The 17,891-nt window shown below is 41.0% G+C and overlaps 1 protein-coding gene across 1 annotated transcript; it reads left to right on the top strand.

Moving 5' to 3' along the window:
- The first annotated feature begins 575 nt into the window (after positions 1-575).
- LOC311487956 (NXPE family member 3-like) lies at positions 576-12,694 on the top strand. The gene is made up of 6 exons (XM_084544429.1): positions 576-765; positions 6,541-6,747; positions 7,553-8,340; positions 10,571-10,638; positions 10,724-10,948; positions 11,023-12,694. Exons 2-6 carry the CDS (start codon positions 6,655-6,657, stop codon positions 11,583-11,585), a joined length of 1,737 nt encoding a protein of 578 aa, XP_084400555.1. The 5' UTR covers positions 576-765; positions 6,541-6,654; the 3' UTR covers positions 11,586-12,694.
- The last annotated feature ends 5,197 nt before the right edge of the window (positions 12,695-17,891 follow it).

The raw sequence follows: 17,891 nt of genomic DNA, 5'->3' as shown, positions 1-17,891 counted from the left end.
TTTAAAAAAAATTAAAAAATGGATCATCAGAATGTCCTGTGCCAAAATTAACAGCTAGACTTACATGGAGTTGTGCATAATTCTCCTCAGCTCTTCACTGAAACCCCAGGAGTAGCAGCTCCAAATAACGATGCCATGAGCACCATCTTTCACTGTGAGTATTTTTGGACAAAATGTTGAATCTTGCTATAATCACACCTTTAAGTTTTATCATCACAAAAACAGCTGCTGTAACGGGCTTGTTTTTACATCAATATCCGAACAGTCTATGGTCCTGACCACCAGGGAGCGATATAAAACTGAAAACTGAAATATAACACTGCAATAAGTTCCGCACAAGGAAGAACCAAACCCCCTAAACAAACAAATGACCTTGTGTTTCATTTTGCAGTGAAGACACTCCCACTTTCAAGGCCACAGCCTCTATTGCACTCTCTCTGATTTCACATAATGTTACGATCCTAAATCCTCACATATTATTGGCCACATGCCGTGCCCATCAAAACAAAGTTCCACCCCCGTCCTCACGCAGCAGAGGTAAATGAGCAAAACGCAAAAGGCAAAAAACAAAACAAACAAAAAAAACAGTTGGGAGCAGGCTCTCACTGGATGGAAATCGGCTCTTAAAGCCGGCTCTTAAAGCTGGCTCTTTTGCGCATGACATATCACTAATTCTTATTACAGCCACTACTCCGTGGATTACTTCCCAGTCCGTCTCCTCTTCACCGTCCAGCGGCTACTGTCCCCAGCATCCTCCCACTCCAGGTATTTATTGCAGAGTTGATTCTATAAATGCTTAGTAATCTTCTCCCATCTATTGATTATTATTTCCCGCCGTGTCTTTGTTGTTTGTTGTGCCAACCAGTGATGGGCACATTACTTTTAAAAATTAATTAGTTATAGTTATTAGTTACTTCTCACAAAAGGTAACTGAGTTAGTAACTGAATTACTCCACTATAAAAGTAACTAGTTAACTACTAGCGACTCGTGAATCTCTGCTTAACCGAAAGCAGGAATAAGTTTAGTTTCTCTGCCGAGTGAGTGGGCGAGTGAAGCACCATTCTCATCTCAGAGAAAACACAAATGCTTAGCTTTTGGTTAGCATTAAGTTTGACCCTAGCTAAATCTGTTGTCGACTACAGTCAGTCTAAAAAGAAAAAAGAAAAAAACATATTTTAAAATTTAGACCATTAATCACAGACAAGAATGTCTGTTGTCTTCTAGACTGTGAGTAACGTTATGATATTGAATCTCACTGGAGCCTATGTTGTGAGTGAATTAATAGCCTACTCTGCATCCACTCCACATACATTTTAGACCATAAAGAAATAAAATATTCTTTCGTAGTGGTGACCCTGTCCTCATTCATTTTTTATTTTTTGCACAGCTTAATTTTGGGTTTTAGGTTTAGGCTTATGTAAGCTACTTGATATGATTTTCATCACAATGAACTGGTAAATGGCAATAACAGGTAACTGTAATAATCCGTTCTTATGTGTTTACTATGCTTTATTATGTCACGAGTGAATGTACTGGAAACACTTTGTTTCGCAATCAGGCCATTTTGGGTCAAGTGACTCAAGTGACTTGCACAGCCGGGCTCATATCAGTGAGTGACTCAGAATGATCCGAATCCCTCAAAAGAGCCGGGTTTTACACTACTAGTGACTATACTTCCACCTTGAAAACGGCAACTTTGCTCCGAACTCGCCATTGCAGCATATATGTATATATATGTGTTTGGTATATATGTATGTATGTATGTGTGTATATATGTATGTATATATGTATATATGTGTGTGTGTGTGTGTGTGTGTATATATATATATATATATATATATGTATATATATATATGTGTGTGTGTGTGTGTGTGTGTATATATGTATATATATATATGTGTGTGTGTGTGTAAAAATATACAAAACCATGATTTAAACTGTAAGGGTTAGCTGACAGATTGATCAACTGACAGTTCTGATACATTAATCTTGTTAAGCAGAAATTGTTATAGCAAATTCACTGATTATAACTTATTAACTAGATATATATATTTAAATTCGAGTTAAAGGATATTTTTTTGCTTCTACTAAAATTTTATATGAAAATGATATATATTGTTATGCCCAGTCTAGGGGTGTGTAGGACACAACATGATTTAAGGCCCCCATCAACCCCAAGTCCCAAGTAGCCACCAAGACACGACTGAACCCTGCACTAACATCCATGTTGATGTTGTCAGTGACAGCCTTAGCTCCTCATTTACATCATTATTAGATTCAATTGGCTTTTCTCAGAATGTAAATGGATCAACTCACAGTTTTAATCACACCTTAGATCTTGTCCTAACATATGGCATAGAAAGTGAAGGTTTAACAGTATTTACTCATAACCCTCTTTTGTCTGATCATTTCCTCATAACTTTTGAATTTACAATAATGGATTACACAGGAACTGAAAAGACATTTCATTACAGTAGATGTTTATCTGATGATGCTGTAACTAGATATAAAGAATTAATTCCTTCTTTATTTACCCCAGTGCCATGTGCCAATGTTGTGGACGACAGCAACCACAATTTAACCCCTGCACTAATAGATTATTTTGTCGATGGCACTGCAGCATCGCTTAGTTCAACTCTAAACTTAGTTGCTCCTCTGAAAAAGAAGGTCATGAATCGGAGAAGGCTAGCTCCCTGGTATAATTCACAGTTGCGCTGTTTAAAACAGGCAGTCCGAAAGCTAGAAAGAATTTGGCATTCCACTAATTCTGAAGAAGCTCGCATAGCCTGGAAAGATAGTTTAACAACTTATAAAAAAGCTCTCAGTAGTAGTAGAACAGCATATTATTCATCATTAATAGAAGAAAACAAGAACAACCCCAGATTTCTTTTCAGCACTGTAGCCAGGCTGACAAAGAGCCACAGCTCTGTTGAGCCATCTATTCCTTTAGCCCTCAGTAGTAATGACTTCATGAGCTTTTTTACTAATAAAATTGTTGGCATTAGAGAAAATATTCAAGGCATCCTTCCAACAGCTGTTAAAGATGTAAGTACAGTGACATTAGAAAATTTTGTAAGACCTTATCAATATCTGGAATCCTTCTCCCCAGTAGATCTTCTTGAGCTCTCTTCAACAATTACAGCATCTAAACCATCAACCTGTCTTCTAGATCCAATCCCAACTAAATTGCTCAAAGAAGTTTTTCCATTAATTAACACCTCCATATTGAACCAGATAAATTTATCTTTATTAACAGGAGCTGTGCCTCAGTCTTTTAAGATTGCTGTAATTAAGCCCGTACTCAAGAAAGCCACTCTAGATCCAGATGTTTTAGCCAACTATAGACCAATCTCCAACCTTCCTTTTATTTCCAAAATTCTAGAAAAAGTTGTTGCTAATCAGTTGTGTGACCACTTAAACAAGAATGGTCTGTTTGAAGAGTTTCAGTCAGGTTTTAGAGTTCATCATAGTACAGAAACAGCTTTGGTTAAAGTTACCAATGATCTCCTCATGGCTTCAGACAGCGGACTTGTCTCTATACTTGTTCTGCTCGATCTTAGTGCTGCATTTGACACTATTGATCATAATATTTTACTACAGAGACTTGAAAGTGAGGTCAAGATTAAAGGAACTGCATTAGACTGGTTTGAATCCTATCTATCTGACAGATTCCAGTTTGTTCATGTCAATAATGATTCCTCTACTTATACAAAAGTAAGTTACGGAGTTCCTCAGGGTTCTGTGCTAGGACCAATACTCTTCACGTTATACATGTTGCCATTAGGCAAGATTATTAGAAAACATGGCATAAACTTTCATTGCTATGCAGACGACACCCAGCTATATTTATCCATGAAATCAGATGAAACTAATCAGTTGGTTAAACTCCAAGCATGCCTTAAAGACATAAAGGCTTGGATGACCTGTAATTTCCTACTCTTAAACTCAGACAAAACAGAAGTTATTGTATTCGGTCCTAAGCATCTCAGAGATTCATTATCTAATCACGTGGTGTCTTTGGATGGCATTACCTTGGCCTCCAGTACTACTGTAAAAAACCTTGGTGTTATATTTGATGAGGATATGTCCTTTAAATGTCACATAAAGCAAGTGACCAGGACTGCCTTCTTTCACCTGCGTAATATCGTCAAAATTAGGAACATCCTGTCTCAGAGTGATGCTGAAAAACTAGTTCATGCATTTGTGTCGTCCAGACTGGATTACTGTAATTCATTACTGTCTGGCTGTCCAAATAGCTCTTTAAAAAGCCTCCAGTTGATTCAAAATGCCGCAGCAAGAGCATTGACAGGAATTAGCAAGAGAGATCATATTACTCCAGTTTTAGCTTCTCTTCACTGGCTCCCTTTAAAGTCTAGAATAGAATTTAAAATCCTCCTCCTTACATACAAGGCCCTTAAAGGCCTAGCTCCATCGTATCTTAAAGACCTCATTGTACCATATCATCCCAACAGATCACTTCGGTCTGAAAGTGCAGGCCTACTTGTGTTTCCTAGAATTTCAAAAAGTAGAATGGGAGGCAGAGCTTTCAGCTATCAGGCTCCTCTCCTGTGGAACCAGCTCCCAGTTTGGGTTCGGGAGGCAGACACTCTCTCTATTTTTAAGGTCAGGCTTAAGACTTTCCTTTTTGATCAAGCTTATAGTTAGGGCTGAACTAAACCATCCCTTAGTTATGCTGCTATAGGCCTAGGCTGCTGGGGGACGATGCACCAAACACATGTCCTCCTTCTTTCTTCTCTCACCTCTCTCGCATCCTCCACTTTCTTTTCTCTGGCACAGAGCTCTTGCCCTCTAATTTCCAATCTACTACTAGTCATGCAATTATGTGCTATTACTATGTAGAATGTTTACTGCTGTGTCTCCACCCCCCCCCCCCCCCCCCTCTTGTGAGTATCTCTGGCCTGGAGTTGTGCGTTTCCTGTAGAGCTCCATACTACATCTGTTGTCGTGGTCTCATCAGCCTGCCCAGTCTTCATGGAATCCTGCAGTTATCCACTCCTACCTGAATGAACAATTCTCCAACCTGCCTATGATTCCTCTTACATTTTCAAGCTGTCATGTAACATCATCAGTTTGTATCATAAGATTCCACATGTACGCTTTAGTCAGATATGTGTATCTATGACAGATGTATGTTTATCTTGCTGTTCTCTTCTCTCTTTCTTCTGTCTGTACCCGGCTGGCCTTAGGCAGATGGGTCCCTCCATATGAGCTGGGTTCTGCTCGAGGTTTCTTCCTGTTAAAAGGGAGTTTTTCCTTGCCACCGTTGCCTTCAGGCTTGCTCTGGAGGTTTCAGGCCGGGTTTTTGTAAAGCGTCTTGAGACGATTTGTATTGTTATTGACGCTATATAAATAAAATTGAATTGAATTGAATTGAATTGAATCAAATGTACAGAAAAAATGTATTTACAGAAAATGAAATTACTTAACAATGAGTGGATGGGTGGACTAAGGCCAAAATAACAAACAAAACAACCCTACCTAGAAACAACTACATATTAGATTAGATTCAACTTTATTGTCATTGCATATAACACAGGTACATACACAATGAAATGCAGTTTTGAGAGAGGTGCAAATAGCAAGAAGTACAATTAAACCAATCTTAGGGAACGAGTTAGGACTATTGTATTAAGTAAGTAAGTATTTTCCATTAATAGTATATATAAAAATACAACTCTAATACTCTACACTACCACGTCAACAATGCCAATTTTAATAGCAAATCCGCTGTATTTGAATGCATTAGATAGCTCATTGCTTTTAGTAAAATGCTCTTAGAGCGTCTGTGGAATGGGTTTTTAGGAGGACGAGCAGATTAGATAGATGAAATGTTTTCTGCAACACTGCCAGCGCCCGTCTAATTATGTCTTGTTCAGACAGATATCCTTCAGTCCAACTGCCAAGTGGATTTTGATATGACAGCAGCACACACACAGAGTGAATTATATACTGAAATGCATAGATTTAATTAAGTGGATGGAGATTGCTTGAAGAGACATTGGTTTTCTACATTGCTATCTGAGCTGTTCTCCTTTCAAACAACGCAGACAACTTCATGTGTTCAGTAAGGTTGTTTTAACCTGGTTGAAAGTGGACCACTGGCTTTGATCGTTTTCCCAAAACATTTAAAATGCGCCAGTTGTATGCTGTTGTCATGTAGAAATTGTGTATTTCTGTCTCAAATATTTACGAATAGAAGGTACCTTGTACCTAGAGGAGGTCAGCACAGATAACTAAACTAAATGATGAAATAATGAGCAATAAAATGTAAAACTCACTTCAGCATCACCACATAAACAAACCACTTCTTTGTCGCAGTGATTTAGGTTTGTTCAACACATCGCCAGATGATCTCAATCTCAAGTGTCACACATTTTGTAATGTAACCTGTTTAAATATTATTATTTATATTCAGCAGAGACTTAACTACTTATACACATGTATTTGGGACCAAACCTTATTCAGAGTATCAGCATTATCTCATGTCATCTCAAATGATTCTCCACAAACATCAACAGAACCTTCTTGATGACAGTGTTTATGGACGTAGATGAAATGACGGCATCATCATCATTGCAGTGACGGCAGAGTGTGAGACAGGACCTGATCAAGGGAGACAGAAGGAGGTCACCATGTACCGAAATCTGTCCAAATATGCCCTCATCTTCCTCTTCCTAGCACTGTCTGTCCTCATCTTCCTGCTGAGCAACATCCAGACTGTAAAGGTGAGGAGAGAAGTGGGGTTAAATTAATTTATTGTCCCCAGTGGGAAGTGGTTAAACTGTGTGTTATGTAGAGTATCTCTGGACCAATGCTGGACATTATCAGTGGCGTTATAGTCCAAATGTATTGTACACAAGTTAAAAGTTTATAGCCAGTCTTTCTGTGTGTTTAAGTCAACATCTGTAGATGGGCTGACAGCACAGACAAAGCACCAAGCATTGTGAGTGCCAAATGAGCAAATAATACAAAGTGTAGATCTGTTTTATGCTTCTTATCCACTGGAGGTCACATTGTTCTCTCCTTTCAGCCATCTGTGTGGCTCCCAGGCACGGGCCCTGAAAGCATAAACCATGTGTAATGATTGTGTGAAAAACTTACATTACAGTGCTTTACCAATATATCCCACATGAAAGTAGGAAAACTGCTCCAAGATTGCCTCACTCAAGAGGACACAAGTGTCCCTGGGTAACCATCCAGGAAGAGTGACTAAGATAAACATAGTTGCATAATGGAAAAATACACAAAAAGAATAATAAAATGTTAAATTAATATCAAAGCAACAGAAGCCAAATTATTTTGTATTTTAGCCATAGTTTTGGTCTAATTCCAAACATACTGGATCCTAAATTTCTCACAATGCAACCCATATGCTCTCAGTCTGATAAAAATCCTGTTGAAACGTGCAGCTCCACCCCTGATCAGGATTGTTCACACCTTAAAATTTTTTTCATTCTGGTTGCATTACTCATTAGTCCATAGTGTGCCAACTACTCTACTCTTTACTAATCTTTCTTTCTTTCTCTTTAGAACTGGAACTCCCACATGATTTCAGCCCTCTACCAGCTGCAGAACAGGACCCAGTCGTCCTTCATCTCAGAGAACCTCCCTACTTTTCATCACAACCACACTGTGCCCTTCTGTGCCAATCTGGACCAGAAACCCTCTCCTGAAGATGAACTGGAAGAACGCTACCTGTTGGACTCTATCGCCTGGCCTTTGCCCCCGCCTCACTCTACACCTACCGCCCTCCGTAACACTAGTGACCCCATGCACAGCCTCTTCACCATTCTTCCCAGTAAGGGAGTTAGAGAGTGGCACGTTGGGGACCAGCTGGAAACCCTCGTCCAAATCCATGACTTCGATGGTCGTCCCAGGCGCTACGGCGGGGACTTTATCTTGGCCAGGCTGCACTCTCCGGAGCTTCGAGCTGGTGTAGCAGGCACGGTGGTGGACCACAGGAATGGAGCATATTCCGCCTTGTTCCCGCTCCTCTGGGTGGGGTCAGCGCAGGTTGAGATAACGCTGGTGCACTCCAGCGAGGCCGTTGCTGTGCTGCGGCGGCTGAGGGAGAAACGGCCTGATCGGGTGTATTTCAAGAGCCTGTTCCGCTTGGGGCTCTTGTCGGAAACTACTGTGTGCAACATGCGCTTGCCCCCTCGCCAGCAGCCCCTGTGCAACTACACAGACCTTTACACAGGCGAACCCTGGTACTGCTATAAGCCCAAGAATCTGAGCTGTGACACCAGAATCAACCACGCCATGGGAGGCTACACAACAAACCTCATCACCAAGGAGGAAGCACTGCTCTTCCAAAAGTTTGTAGAGTTAACTAATCCCATAGCTCATTCTTTGTTTATTCTGAATATATACCAGCCAGCACATTAGTAATGAAATCATCAGTGTTATTCACGTCAATGGTTGGTGGTTTAAATGTTGTGGCAGAATTGTGTATAGATGGACACCGTCAACAGTTCCTCTAGCCCTCTTAAAATTATTCCCAAATATAGTGGAAGTGAGCGTTGTGTTCTTGTGCTTGTAACGTATTTTGCAACCAGGGTCAGTGCAGTAATGAACATGTGGTCGAGGCGTAGTGACGATGTCCTGCCACCAGTTGTGACCCCTTCAGCCCAGGAGCCACATGATTTTTGGTGTTTTGGGCACTTACTGGATAGTCAACAGTGGAGAAAGGCAGGAATTAATGAGGCAAGAGCTTGCACAAAGGCTGCAAGCTGGAATTGACCCTGTGCCTAGAGTCTCAGTTCATGGGGCACCATGTAAGCTATAAGGACACCGCTGGCTGCCACAATCTGGACTCACTCATAGCTTTATTCATCTTGGTATCATTGGCCAGCCGTATCTCCAACTATAGTCACTGATGCACAGGCTGTAGTTGCAAATTATTTCACCAGCCATGTAAGATGTCAGGGCGGCACAGTGGAAAGATGGTTAGCACTGATGCCTCACAGCGAGAAGGTCCCGGGTTCGAATCCATTGGCCGACTAGGCCTTTCTGTGTGGAGTTTGCATTTTCTCCCTGTGTCTGCGTGGGTTCTCTCCGGGTACTCCGGCTTCCTCCCACCATCCAAAGACATGCTCATTAGGTTAATTGATTCTAAATTGGCCGTAGGTGTGAGTGTGTCTCTGTGTTAGCCCTGCGATAGACTGACGACCTGTCCAGGGTGTACCCCGCCTCTCGCCCGATGACAGCTGGGATAGGCTCCAGCAGACCCCTGCGAATGAATGTCAACATTTCTGATATACCTTTAACTCAGAGGTTGCGCTAGACTTTTTCGTTGTCTGTCATTTTGACCGACAGGGTCATAAAAATCCCGTCATAATCTATTTTTACCCGTCGCTTTAATTTTTTTAAATTATAATAATGAAATATTCAATAGCATTCAATCTTCAATCATTTAACTAATATTCATAATATTCAATATAAATTTATTAAATGGTTAAAAAATAAATAAATAAATAAATAACTGTTAGGGCTGCCAACACGTCTTTTTCCCGTTCTCGGACCGGGACTGCTTGCGCTCACAGCTCTGGCGGTTTCTGTGCTTACTGTAACACGCTTTGCATTTAGATGGCACCGTAGGGTTGAAGTGCTTCGGTGGTATGCTAACTCTTTTTTGCACAATTTGCACAAAACTGCGCTTTTATCAAGGCTTCCTAAAATAAAATTTGCCTTCCATCAGTACTAGCAACGTGGTTTCATCCGATTCCTCCGTTAGCTGAGCTCTGACTTGTGCATCAGTGTAATCGGTGTACCAGGAAATCATCCACTGACAAAAGTTCCGAGATGTTTGGAATGTAAACTGGGATAGAGACAAGAGCCAATTAATAATGTCACTCGCCACCAAGCGGTCAGGGGTGCGAATTGCAATCTATCAAAATGACAGATTGCCTTCAGATGTTTCCGTTACAGTTTTTTTTAAAAAAAGTCAATGACGGAAAGTATTCGGTTAACGCGACCCCTGCTTTAACTTCTGGGGAACTGTCATGTCCTCCATCTTTATATATCATTTATGGTCTTAGGGAGACCAGCTTGCTTATGTAAAGAACTGTCGAAGAAAAAAGTATGAGGTACCGGGCAGGGACAATAATTGTGTCCAAACACAGACCTTATTTCATTCATCACTTGTCACAATTATGTCCACTCCTAATCTCATGTACATTTTTAAAAAAGGATTCCATATATGGTGTTGTTGGTTCTGTATATTGCTCATACTGTATATATCAATTAGATGTCAACTGGAGGTTCCAGATGTCACTTAAATGTCAATTAGCTGACTCTGTCCATTTCCTTATTATATGATATTCAAATATCATAAGCAAGAGGTTAAACAATTTTCAAAAACTTTCACCAGTCAGTACTTTCACTTCTGATTTCTCTCAACAGAACGTAGTCCACAGATAGAAAGTTCCCTGAAAGTTCTGTTTTAGTGAATTATTCAGCAGGGAAGTCCAAATACTTGAGACAGTAGATAAAGATAGCCTTTACTGGAACAGTGAACAATATGTTGCTTTTTGTTTTTTGTCTTAGTGGTGTAAACATCAAAGTTCACATACACGCTTCAGGACCCGACAGGATCAATGTGCTGCCACAGAATGGTAGTATATACCGGCAGAGTGACATTTGTAGTTTGTGCATTCTTTGAGTTATTCCAGTCAACTCATTTGTCTCGTCTTGTATCAGATACAGAAGTAGTGGAAGAAAGCAGCACCATGAAACCAGAACCGAACAACTTAGCACCATCTGGATATTACTATAAAGACTCGTGGAGGCCGTTAGCTGGCGTTACGATGCGTCAGTTTAATCAGCCATCTTCCATCACTCAGTGTTTGAAGAACAAAGTGATCCACATGTACGGAGACTCCACTGTCCGCCAGTGGTTTGAGTACCTCATTGCTTCTGTACCAGGTGAGTGTTTTTGTCTCATCCTACATGACTCTTTTCCGTTCCATTTTAACTTTAATTTATTGTACCTTATCCAGAATTAAAGGAGTTCAACTTGCACAGTCCTAAAAAAGTCGGGCCATACATGGCGGTAGACATCACCCATAATATTCTCTTGAAGTACCGCTGTCATGGCCCTCCCATCCGTATCGCCCCCGTCATGTCCAGTGAGTTACGGTACATTTCAAACGAGCTGGACGGCCTCTCAGGGGGCCCCAACACCGTGGTGGTCCTCGGCATCTGGGCCCACTTCAACACCTTTCCAGTGGAGGTATACATACAGCGGCTTCGCAACATTCGACGGGCACTGGTGAGGCTCATGGACCGAGCGCCGGGGACCCTCGTAGTGATCCGATCAGCCAATGTCCAAGTCATGAGCCAGTGGTCGAGTGTCTACAGCAGCGACTGGTACTTCCTACAGCTTGACATGGTGCTCAAAGCCATGTTCAAGGGACTGAACGTTCTGGTGGTGGACGCCTGGCAGATGTGTTTGGCACACCGCCTCCCTCATAACATGCATCCTCCTCGAGTCATTGTCAAGAACATGATAGACATGCTTTTGTCTTACATTTGCCCAGAGAACAAGAACAGCCGAAATTAAAAATGTAGCGATGATAGTGGGTTTGTTGTTGAAGGAAACTGGGGACTATTGTGTGAATCAGTCAAGACACTCTCCAGACTTTAATGCTCATCTCTGTTCCATATAACTTTATTTTGCTCTGGCAATGCCAAATATTTTGGTACTGCTCAGCTTTTATTGTTACCAAAGTCTTTTGTGTTTTTGTATGTGGGTGTGTGGGTGTGTGGGTGTGAGGAGCATTTTTCATTTTATTTTTCTGTCAAAGCTGAAGACTCCCAGTGTCCAGGTGTCAAAGATTTCTCTCAGGCTGTTCTCTGTTAAAATATATATGTGTTTCGTCCTGAACCAAATTCACTGTTAATGTGAAGTAGCACTTCAAGTACAGCTTTCTGTCTGTAATAGCATCAACAGCACTGTGGTTAAATTCCATACCGTACACGCCCACTTTCCGTTTATAGTTTCAAATGTTTGTATGTGTCTACAGCACACAACACGACCTCTGTAAATCATTAAAGCAGGCAAAATATGATAAGGACTTAAGCTCAAGGGCTGAAGAAATTACATTTAAATGTATTTAATTGACAAATCCTGCACCTTTAATAGATACTATGCATATTTTGTTATTTTTCTGCTTGTATACCTTCATATTTTTACTTTTAAGGTCTAAGTTTTCCGTCTTGGTGTGGTTGACTTTTATCTCTTCTGGACAGAGACTCTCAGCCTTTCAGCGTGTCGAACTTAACAAGTCTGGCAAATGTACAACAGATCAAATCCCAGCAGCAATGTGTGTTTGTCTGAGCCTCGACCTTTACTTACATTACATTTCGTCTTTATATGTGGGACCCATACTGAAATGTAACACATTCATGTGTGTCATTCATATGTATTTGTTTAGGTATATTATTTAACCAAATATTGTATGGTGGATCTGTTGAGGGAGCTCACCTGTTCAGTGGTAGGGCTCGAGGGGTAATTGGTAGCAGCTTATAAAAGGGAGCCTGTGCACACAGACAGGGTGTGAGTGATTGACAGGGCTGTGAACCAGACCTCAGGCCACAAAAGGGGTATGATTTTCTTTTTGTTATGTCTTTTAAGTCTTTTTGTCATGAATTATCAGGGTGAAATAAACACTTGGTTTGCACCTCATTTCTGACTCAAGCTTCCTGTTTTTAATCCAACCGCCACCAGGCCATCCTAACAATTATGATACATGGTTTTGGTGAGATGTATGTTTATGTGCATGACAACTTATTGTTATTTTAGTGTAGTGATTTGGGGTTACAAGGGGTAAAACTTATGCAGGCACACTGGGCAGCTTTGGGGTCCTTTTGGGTGGGGAATGGGAGCGTACCTGAGAACGTCAGCTGTTAGCCGCATTGCACTGATGTGCTTGTGTTTGTATATTTCCAGAAGCAGAAGTAAAGTTTTCTAAACTTATGCACGCCTTGGAAGTCCATTTGTGTGTCCAAGTGTGCAACATATATTATATAAAAAAATACTTTTTTATGCTAACTTTGAATTCTAGGTGTTTTATATAGTCAGAAAGGCTGTAGGTTTCACATCCTCAAGACTTGAGAGCAGGCGAGGAGTTTAATTTCTGTACAATGCAAAGAGAACAAATGTGCCTATTTGGTATCAAATCTGTTCGTCCCTGGCGACAACCGGAGGCCGACTTATCACTCACTTTACACCAGCATTTCACCACTCACACTTTTCACTTCCATCACAAAAGGCTTCGCTGCCACAATTTCATGGGACCTGAAGTGGACCTCCCACATAGACTCTGTACAGAAGAAGGCCCAGCAGAGACTGTACTTTCTGCGTCAGCTCAGGAAGTTCAACCTGCCTCAGGAGCTGCTGATCATCTTCTACACTGCAATAATCCAGTCTGTCCTGACCACGTCCATCAAGGTCTGGTTTGGATCCGCCACCAGGCATGACAGGGACAGACTGCAGAGATGATCATTGGTACTGACCTTCCCACCATCCAAGACCTGTACCGGTCCAGGGTCAGGAAGTGGGCCAGTAAAATCTCCACAGACCCCTCACACCCTGGTCACAATCTGTTTAGACTCCTCCCCTCAGGCCGGCGTTACAGTGCACTGTACGCCAAAACCACCCGCCACAAGGTCAGTTTCTGTCGCTCTGAATAACTCTGAGCAGTCGCAGAGTGTGAGACCATTCACATGAACAATAAACAATAACTCTGCACTGTCGTATACAGTCACTGTACAAAACCCTGGATTGTTGTATATATCTGCCCTAATCTTATATTTTATGTGTACAGATTGAGATTTTTTTTTTTTTCACTTATTTAAGTTCCGTGTGTTTCTGTACAGGAGAGCAAAGTTACTGGAGTCAAATTCCCTGTATGTGCTCATATACTTGGCTAATAAAGCTGATTCTGATTCTGATTCTGATTCTGAACATGAGCCGAGTCGCCGTCATGTTTGCCAGCATGTGTGCTTTTCTACACATTTAAAGGAGCAATCCACGGGCTGATTTGGAAGCCATTGTCTTTGGCATACAAACTGTGCACACTTAACTTTTATGTGGTAACATGGATTGTAACATTTGTGTATCATGTATCGGAGCCTGTGTTCAATAAACGTAAATGTCATAATGGCAGTAACTCTCGTTCAGCATTATTGTGGAACCGCATAACACATCTTATGATATAGTAACATGATATAAACAGGAAATATTCTTCTGGTATTGTTATGGTATCAGTTGGAAGCAGCCTCCTTGTTGTCATATACCTCCTGTTAGACCATGTGCAGGGAACAATGAGTGAATTAAACAACCAGGACATACACTGATCAGGCATAACATTATGACCACCTTCCTAATATTGTGTAGGTCTCCCTTGTCCCTCCAAAACAGTTGTGACTCATCAGAGAATGGACCAGGGCCTTCTGAGGGTGTCCTGTGGTGTCTGGGTTGAAGGGAGGGGCCTCTGTGGATCATCCCACAGATACTTGATCAGTTTGGGATCTAGTGAATTTGGAGGCCAGGTCAACACCTTGTGCTGTTTTTCATGTTTTTTTGAGTTGTTCCTAAACCGTTTTTGTGTGTGTGCAAAGGAGTGTCATTGCTATGGGGTGGGGGTGACTGGTCTGGTCTAGGTGGGTGCTACATGTCCAAGTAACATCCACATGAAGGAATGCCAGGTCCAAAAGTTTCCCAGCAGAACATTGTATTGTCAAAAGATGGTCAATGTCATTTAATTCACCTGTCAGTGGTCATAATGTTATGCTTAATCAGCATACAGTACCTCACAGAAATAAAACAGGACATGAATCCACCACCAGGGAGCAGCCAATTGGCCGGGAGCCCACTACAACGCTGCAAGAATTAACAAAACTGCTGAAGTATTTTCTGCAACTGTCTAAGTGATTAAAGCCCACAAATCACATTTTTAAACTGTTTTAATAAAAAAGTGTTCATGTTCCCTTTGAAAACATCTCTCGGAACTAAAGCTTGCACAGCGTCATTCTCTAAAACATACAGTTCATCAGTAACTTTGGCAAAAAACAAACAAACAAACAAACAAAAAACACAACAACAGGCAGAGGTCTGTACAAAGCCGAAAAGGAAAACACGCCACTGTGTACAAAAAGAAAAGCATCCAGTTGGTGGCTCTCTGGCAAAGCCTCGTCTGAACACATTCAAGAACAGCAGAGCCTACCATAAAAGGGGCGTTTACAATAAAGTTAAAATATGAGGAGTGGCAAATATGGACCGGCTTTTTCCATTACAGATAACAGTTGTGATTTTTAAAACCTTATGCTTTCATACAGAAGTATTATCAGCAATATTCTTTCTCATCATATCAAAGTTAAAGAACTCACTCTGCTGTAAATGCCACTGTGACCAATATACTGTATATGACATTATTTAATTGAGATGCAATACTTTGTAAGCTGCATTTTACTGTTGTAGCTGCTCAGGGTACAGCTACTTTTAGCCATTTTAAAGTCTAAAGGACGGATTCAAACACTGACTCTGTCCTTATTTCTAAGTTTGTGGAGTATCTTAATAATTACATGGGAAGTTATCTATTAGTGGAACTGTGAAAAGCTCATGTGACTTTGGATTCCAACTACAAACTGCTCCTTTTTTGTCACATGTTATTCAATGTTAACTTTTTCTAAGAAAATAGCCGCTACAGAAATACAGAACTACATCGGACATGTTGTGAAGTCATATTATGAACAGGATAAAACCGAAATACTCAGGTAAAGGAATACTTGAGTACATATACTTCATTACACTCATTTAGTGTTCACATTTACTGTACTTAAAATCGCTGACCCTCAGTGGGAGGTGAAGTTCTGGGTGGTTCGTTGCACTGCCTTTATTTACTTTCGCAATAAAACAGACGTGACTGGATTATTGACCTGTTCCCGAGCTGCAGCCAACCTGCATTTGGCAAATCTCGAACTGTAACTACAGGACTCACAGTATATTAGGTTGTATAACAGATAAAAACAACTTGTCCATCCCAACAACAAGCATTGTGCACTATTGTGAATCCTTGTTTTGTTATTTGATTCATAAACAAGGATTATTTTAAGAGCTGGATACTGCAACATCTTAGTTGGAAAATCTAGAGAAAGGAGTGTAGTTCAAGCTTCATACAGATATCTGATATGTGGATATGAAAAACAAGTATCGTCTGACAAAAAGTATACAGAAATAGGGAAATAAACAACTTACATATATAAGAACATAGAATATCTTATTCTACACCACTTGTCTGGCGCTTCATTGTAATGACCACTGTTTGGGGGGCAGACATTCACCAACATTCATAAAAGAGACGCCACGGCAGCATGTTAAGGTTTAGAGAGAGACGGCCCGGATCACATGTCCTGGACGTTCATGGCCTCCAGCCAGGAGTACGTGTCCAGGACGAAGGAGTCGTAATCAGGACTGTAGATGTGAGACAGCACAAACGCCTCCTTGTCCTTAGGCTCAGGGTACAGTGAAGCAATGTTGTGTCTGTATGCGTAGTCGACAATCTGGCAGAAGGGGACACAGAGGAGACAAATCCATCAGTTATTTGACATGATACAGTCAGAAATCGACAATAGCTATCCATTTAGGAAGCTTTTTGACAGCTGTATGGTGAACTTTAATGAACTTGAATGCGTGTGCTTCACTGCATTAGATAAATGCAACTCTCCATCTACATCATAGTCTCTTATTTCAGCTTGTTTTATTCGACTTGTCTTATCTCTTATCTCTACTCAATAAAACACTGAATCCTCTCACCTCGCATGCCCCCTGGAAAACAAAAGTGTTGGCTAACAGTTTGCTCTTGGTGATCTTGAGAGCGTATAAGACCCCAGCAACAGCTACAGATGCCGTTCCTGTAGGAGAAAGGAAAAGTTAATTCTCAGCACAGAGGTTTCAGCTTGTGATCTGTTACAGTGGAGCGACTTGTGACTTCTCAGAGCAGATCACGTGTACAAACCGTGACAAATTTCCCCAAAGAGTACTAATCTTTTCACCGATCAGGCAAAACATTATGAAAAATGTTTTGCAGGTCTCCCTTATGCCTCCAAAACAGCCTTCTGAGGATGTCCCATGGTGTTGTTAGTGGGGACCTTTGGGTCCTATGGGTTGAGGGAAGGGGCCTCAACCCCAATTTTCAGTTTCAGGTCAACATTACCTGAAAAACAAATGTTGTAGCATCCTAACCTAAAAATGTAAATAAACCTGCAGTTTTAATTTCCTAAATATTCTTATTTGGTTTAATACTGGTAAAAGCTAAATGGTCTTGCTTTTATAGCACTTTTCTACCTATTGGTACTCAAAGCACTTTACAGTCACAGACACATCTACCCATTCGCTCAAACAAGCACACACACATTCACACGCCAGTGCCACGCACTGGGAGCAACTGGGGGTGCAGTGTCTTGCTCAAGGACACTTGGGCATGTGGCACATTCCAGGGATCGAACCACTAACCCTCTGGTTCGTGGACAACCCGCTCTACCTACTGACCCAAAGCTATTTTCATGATCGGGTCATTTCTCAGTTGTTGTGAACCACAATTAAAATTTATTAATAGACATTTTTCATGGCAGACACTGATTTGTAGAGGGGTAAACACCGGTGAGGCAAATTGTTTTAACAGTGGTTCAATTCTATTAAGAATTTCCACGACAATGCACAATACATGGATCCTGGAGTTAGCGCAACTAAATACAGCTCTGACTTTTTAATATCACTTACACTTCTGCTGTTCCTGCCCTCAAAATACTAAATCTCTCAGGATCCCCCACAGTAAGCAATAGTGGGAGATGTACTTAGATCCTT

The sequence above is a fragment of the Chelon labrosus genome (genome assembly GCF_963514085.1).
Source record: "Chelon labrosus genome assembly, chromosome: 5".
In the NCBI taxonomy this organism is placed as follows: domain Eukaryota; kingdom Metazoa; phylum Chordata; class Actinopteri; order Mugiliformes; family Mugilidae; genus Chelon; species Chelon labrosus.
This window is presented reverse-complemented; position numbering and strand designations above follow the sequence as displayed.

Coding starts and splice junctions, on each gene's coding strand:
- LOC311487956 (XM_084544429.1), top strand. CDS start 6,655: ATGTACCGAAATCTGTCCAAATATGCCCTCATCTTCCTCTTCCTAGCA. Junction 6,748..7,552: donor GCAACATCCAGACTGTAAAG/GTGAGGAGAGAA, acceptor CTTTCTCTTTAG/AACTGGAACTCCCACATGAT. Junction 10,949..11,022: donor CCTCATTGCTTCTGTACCAG/GTGAGTGTTTTT, acceptor TACCTTATCCAG/AATTAAAGGAGTTCAACTTG.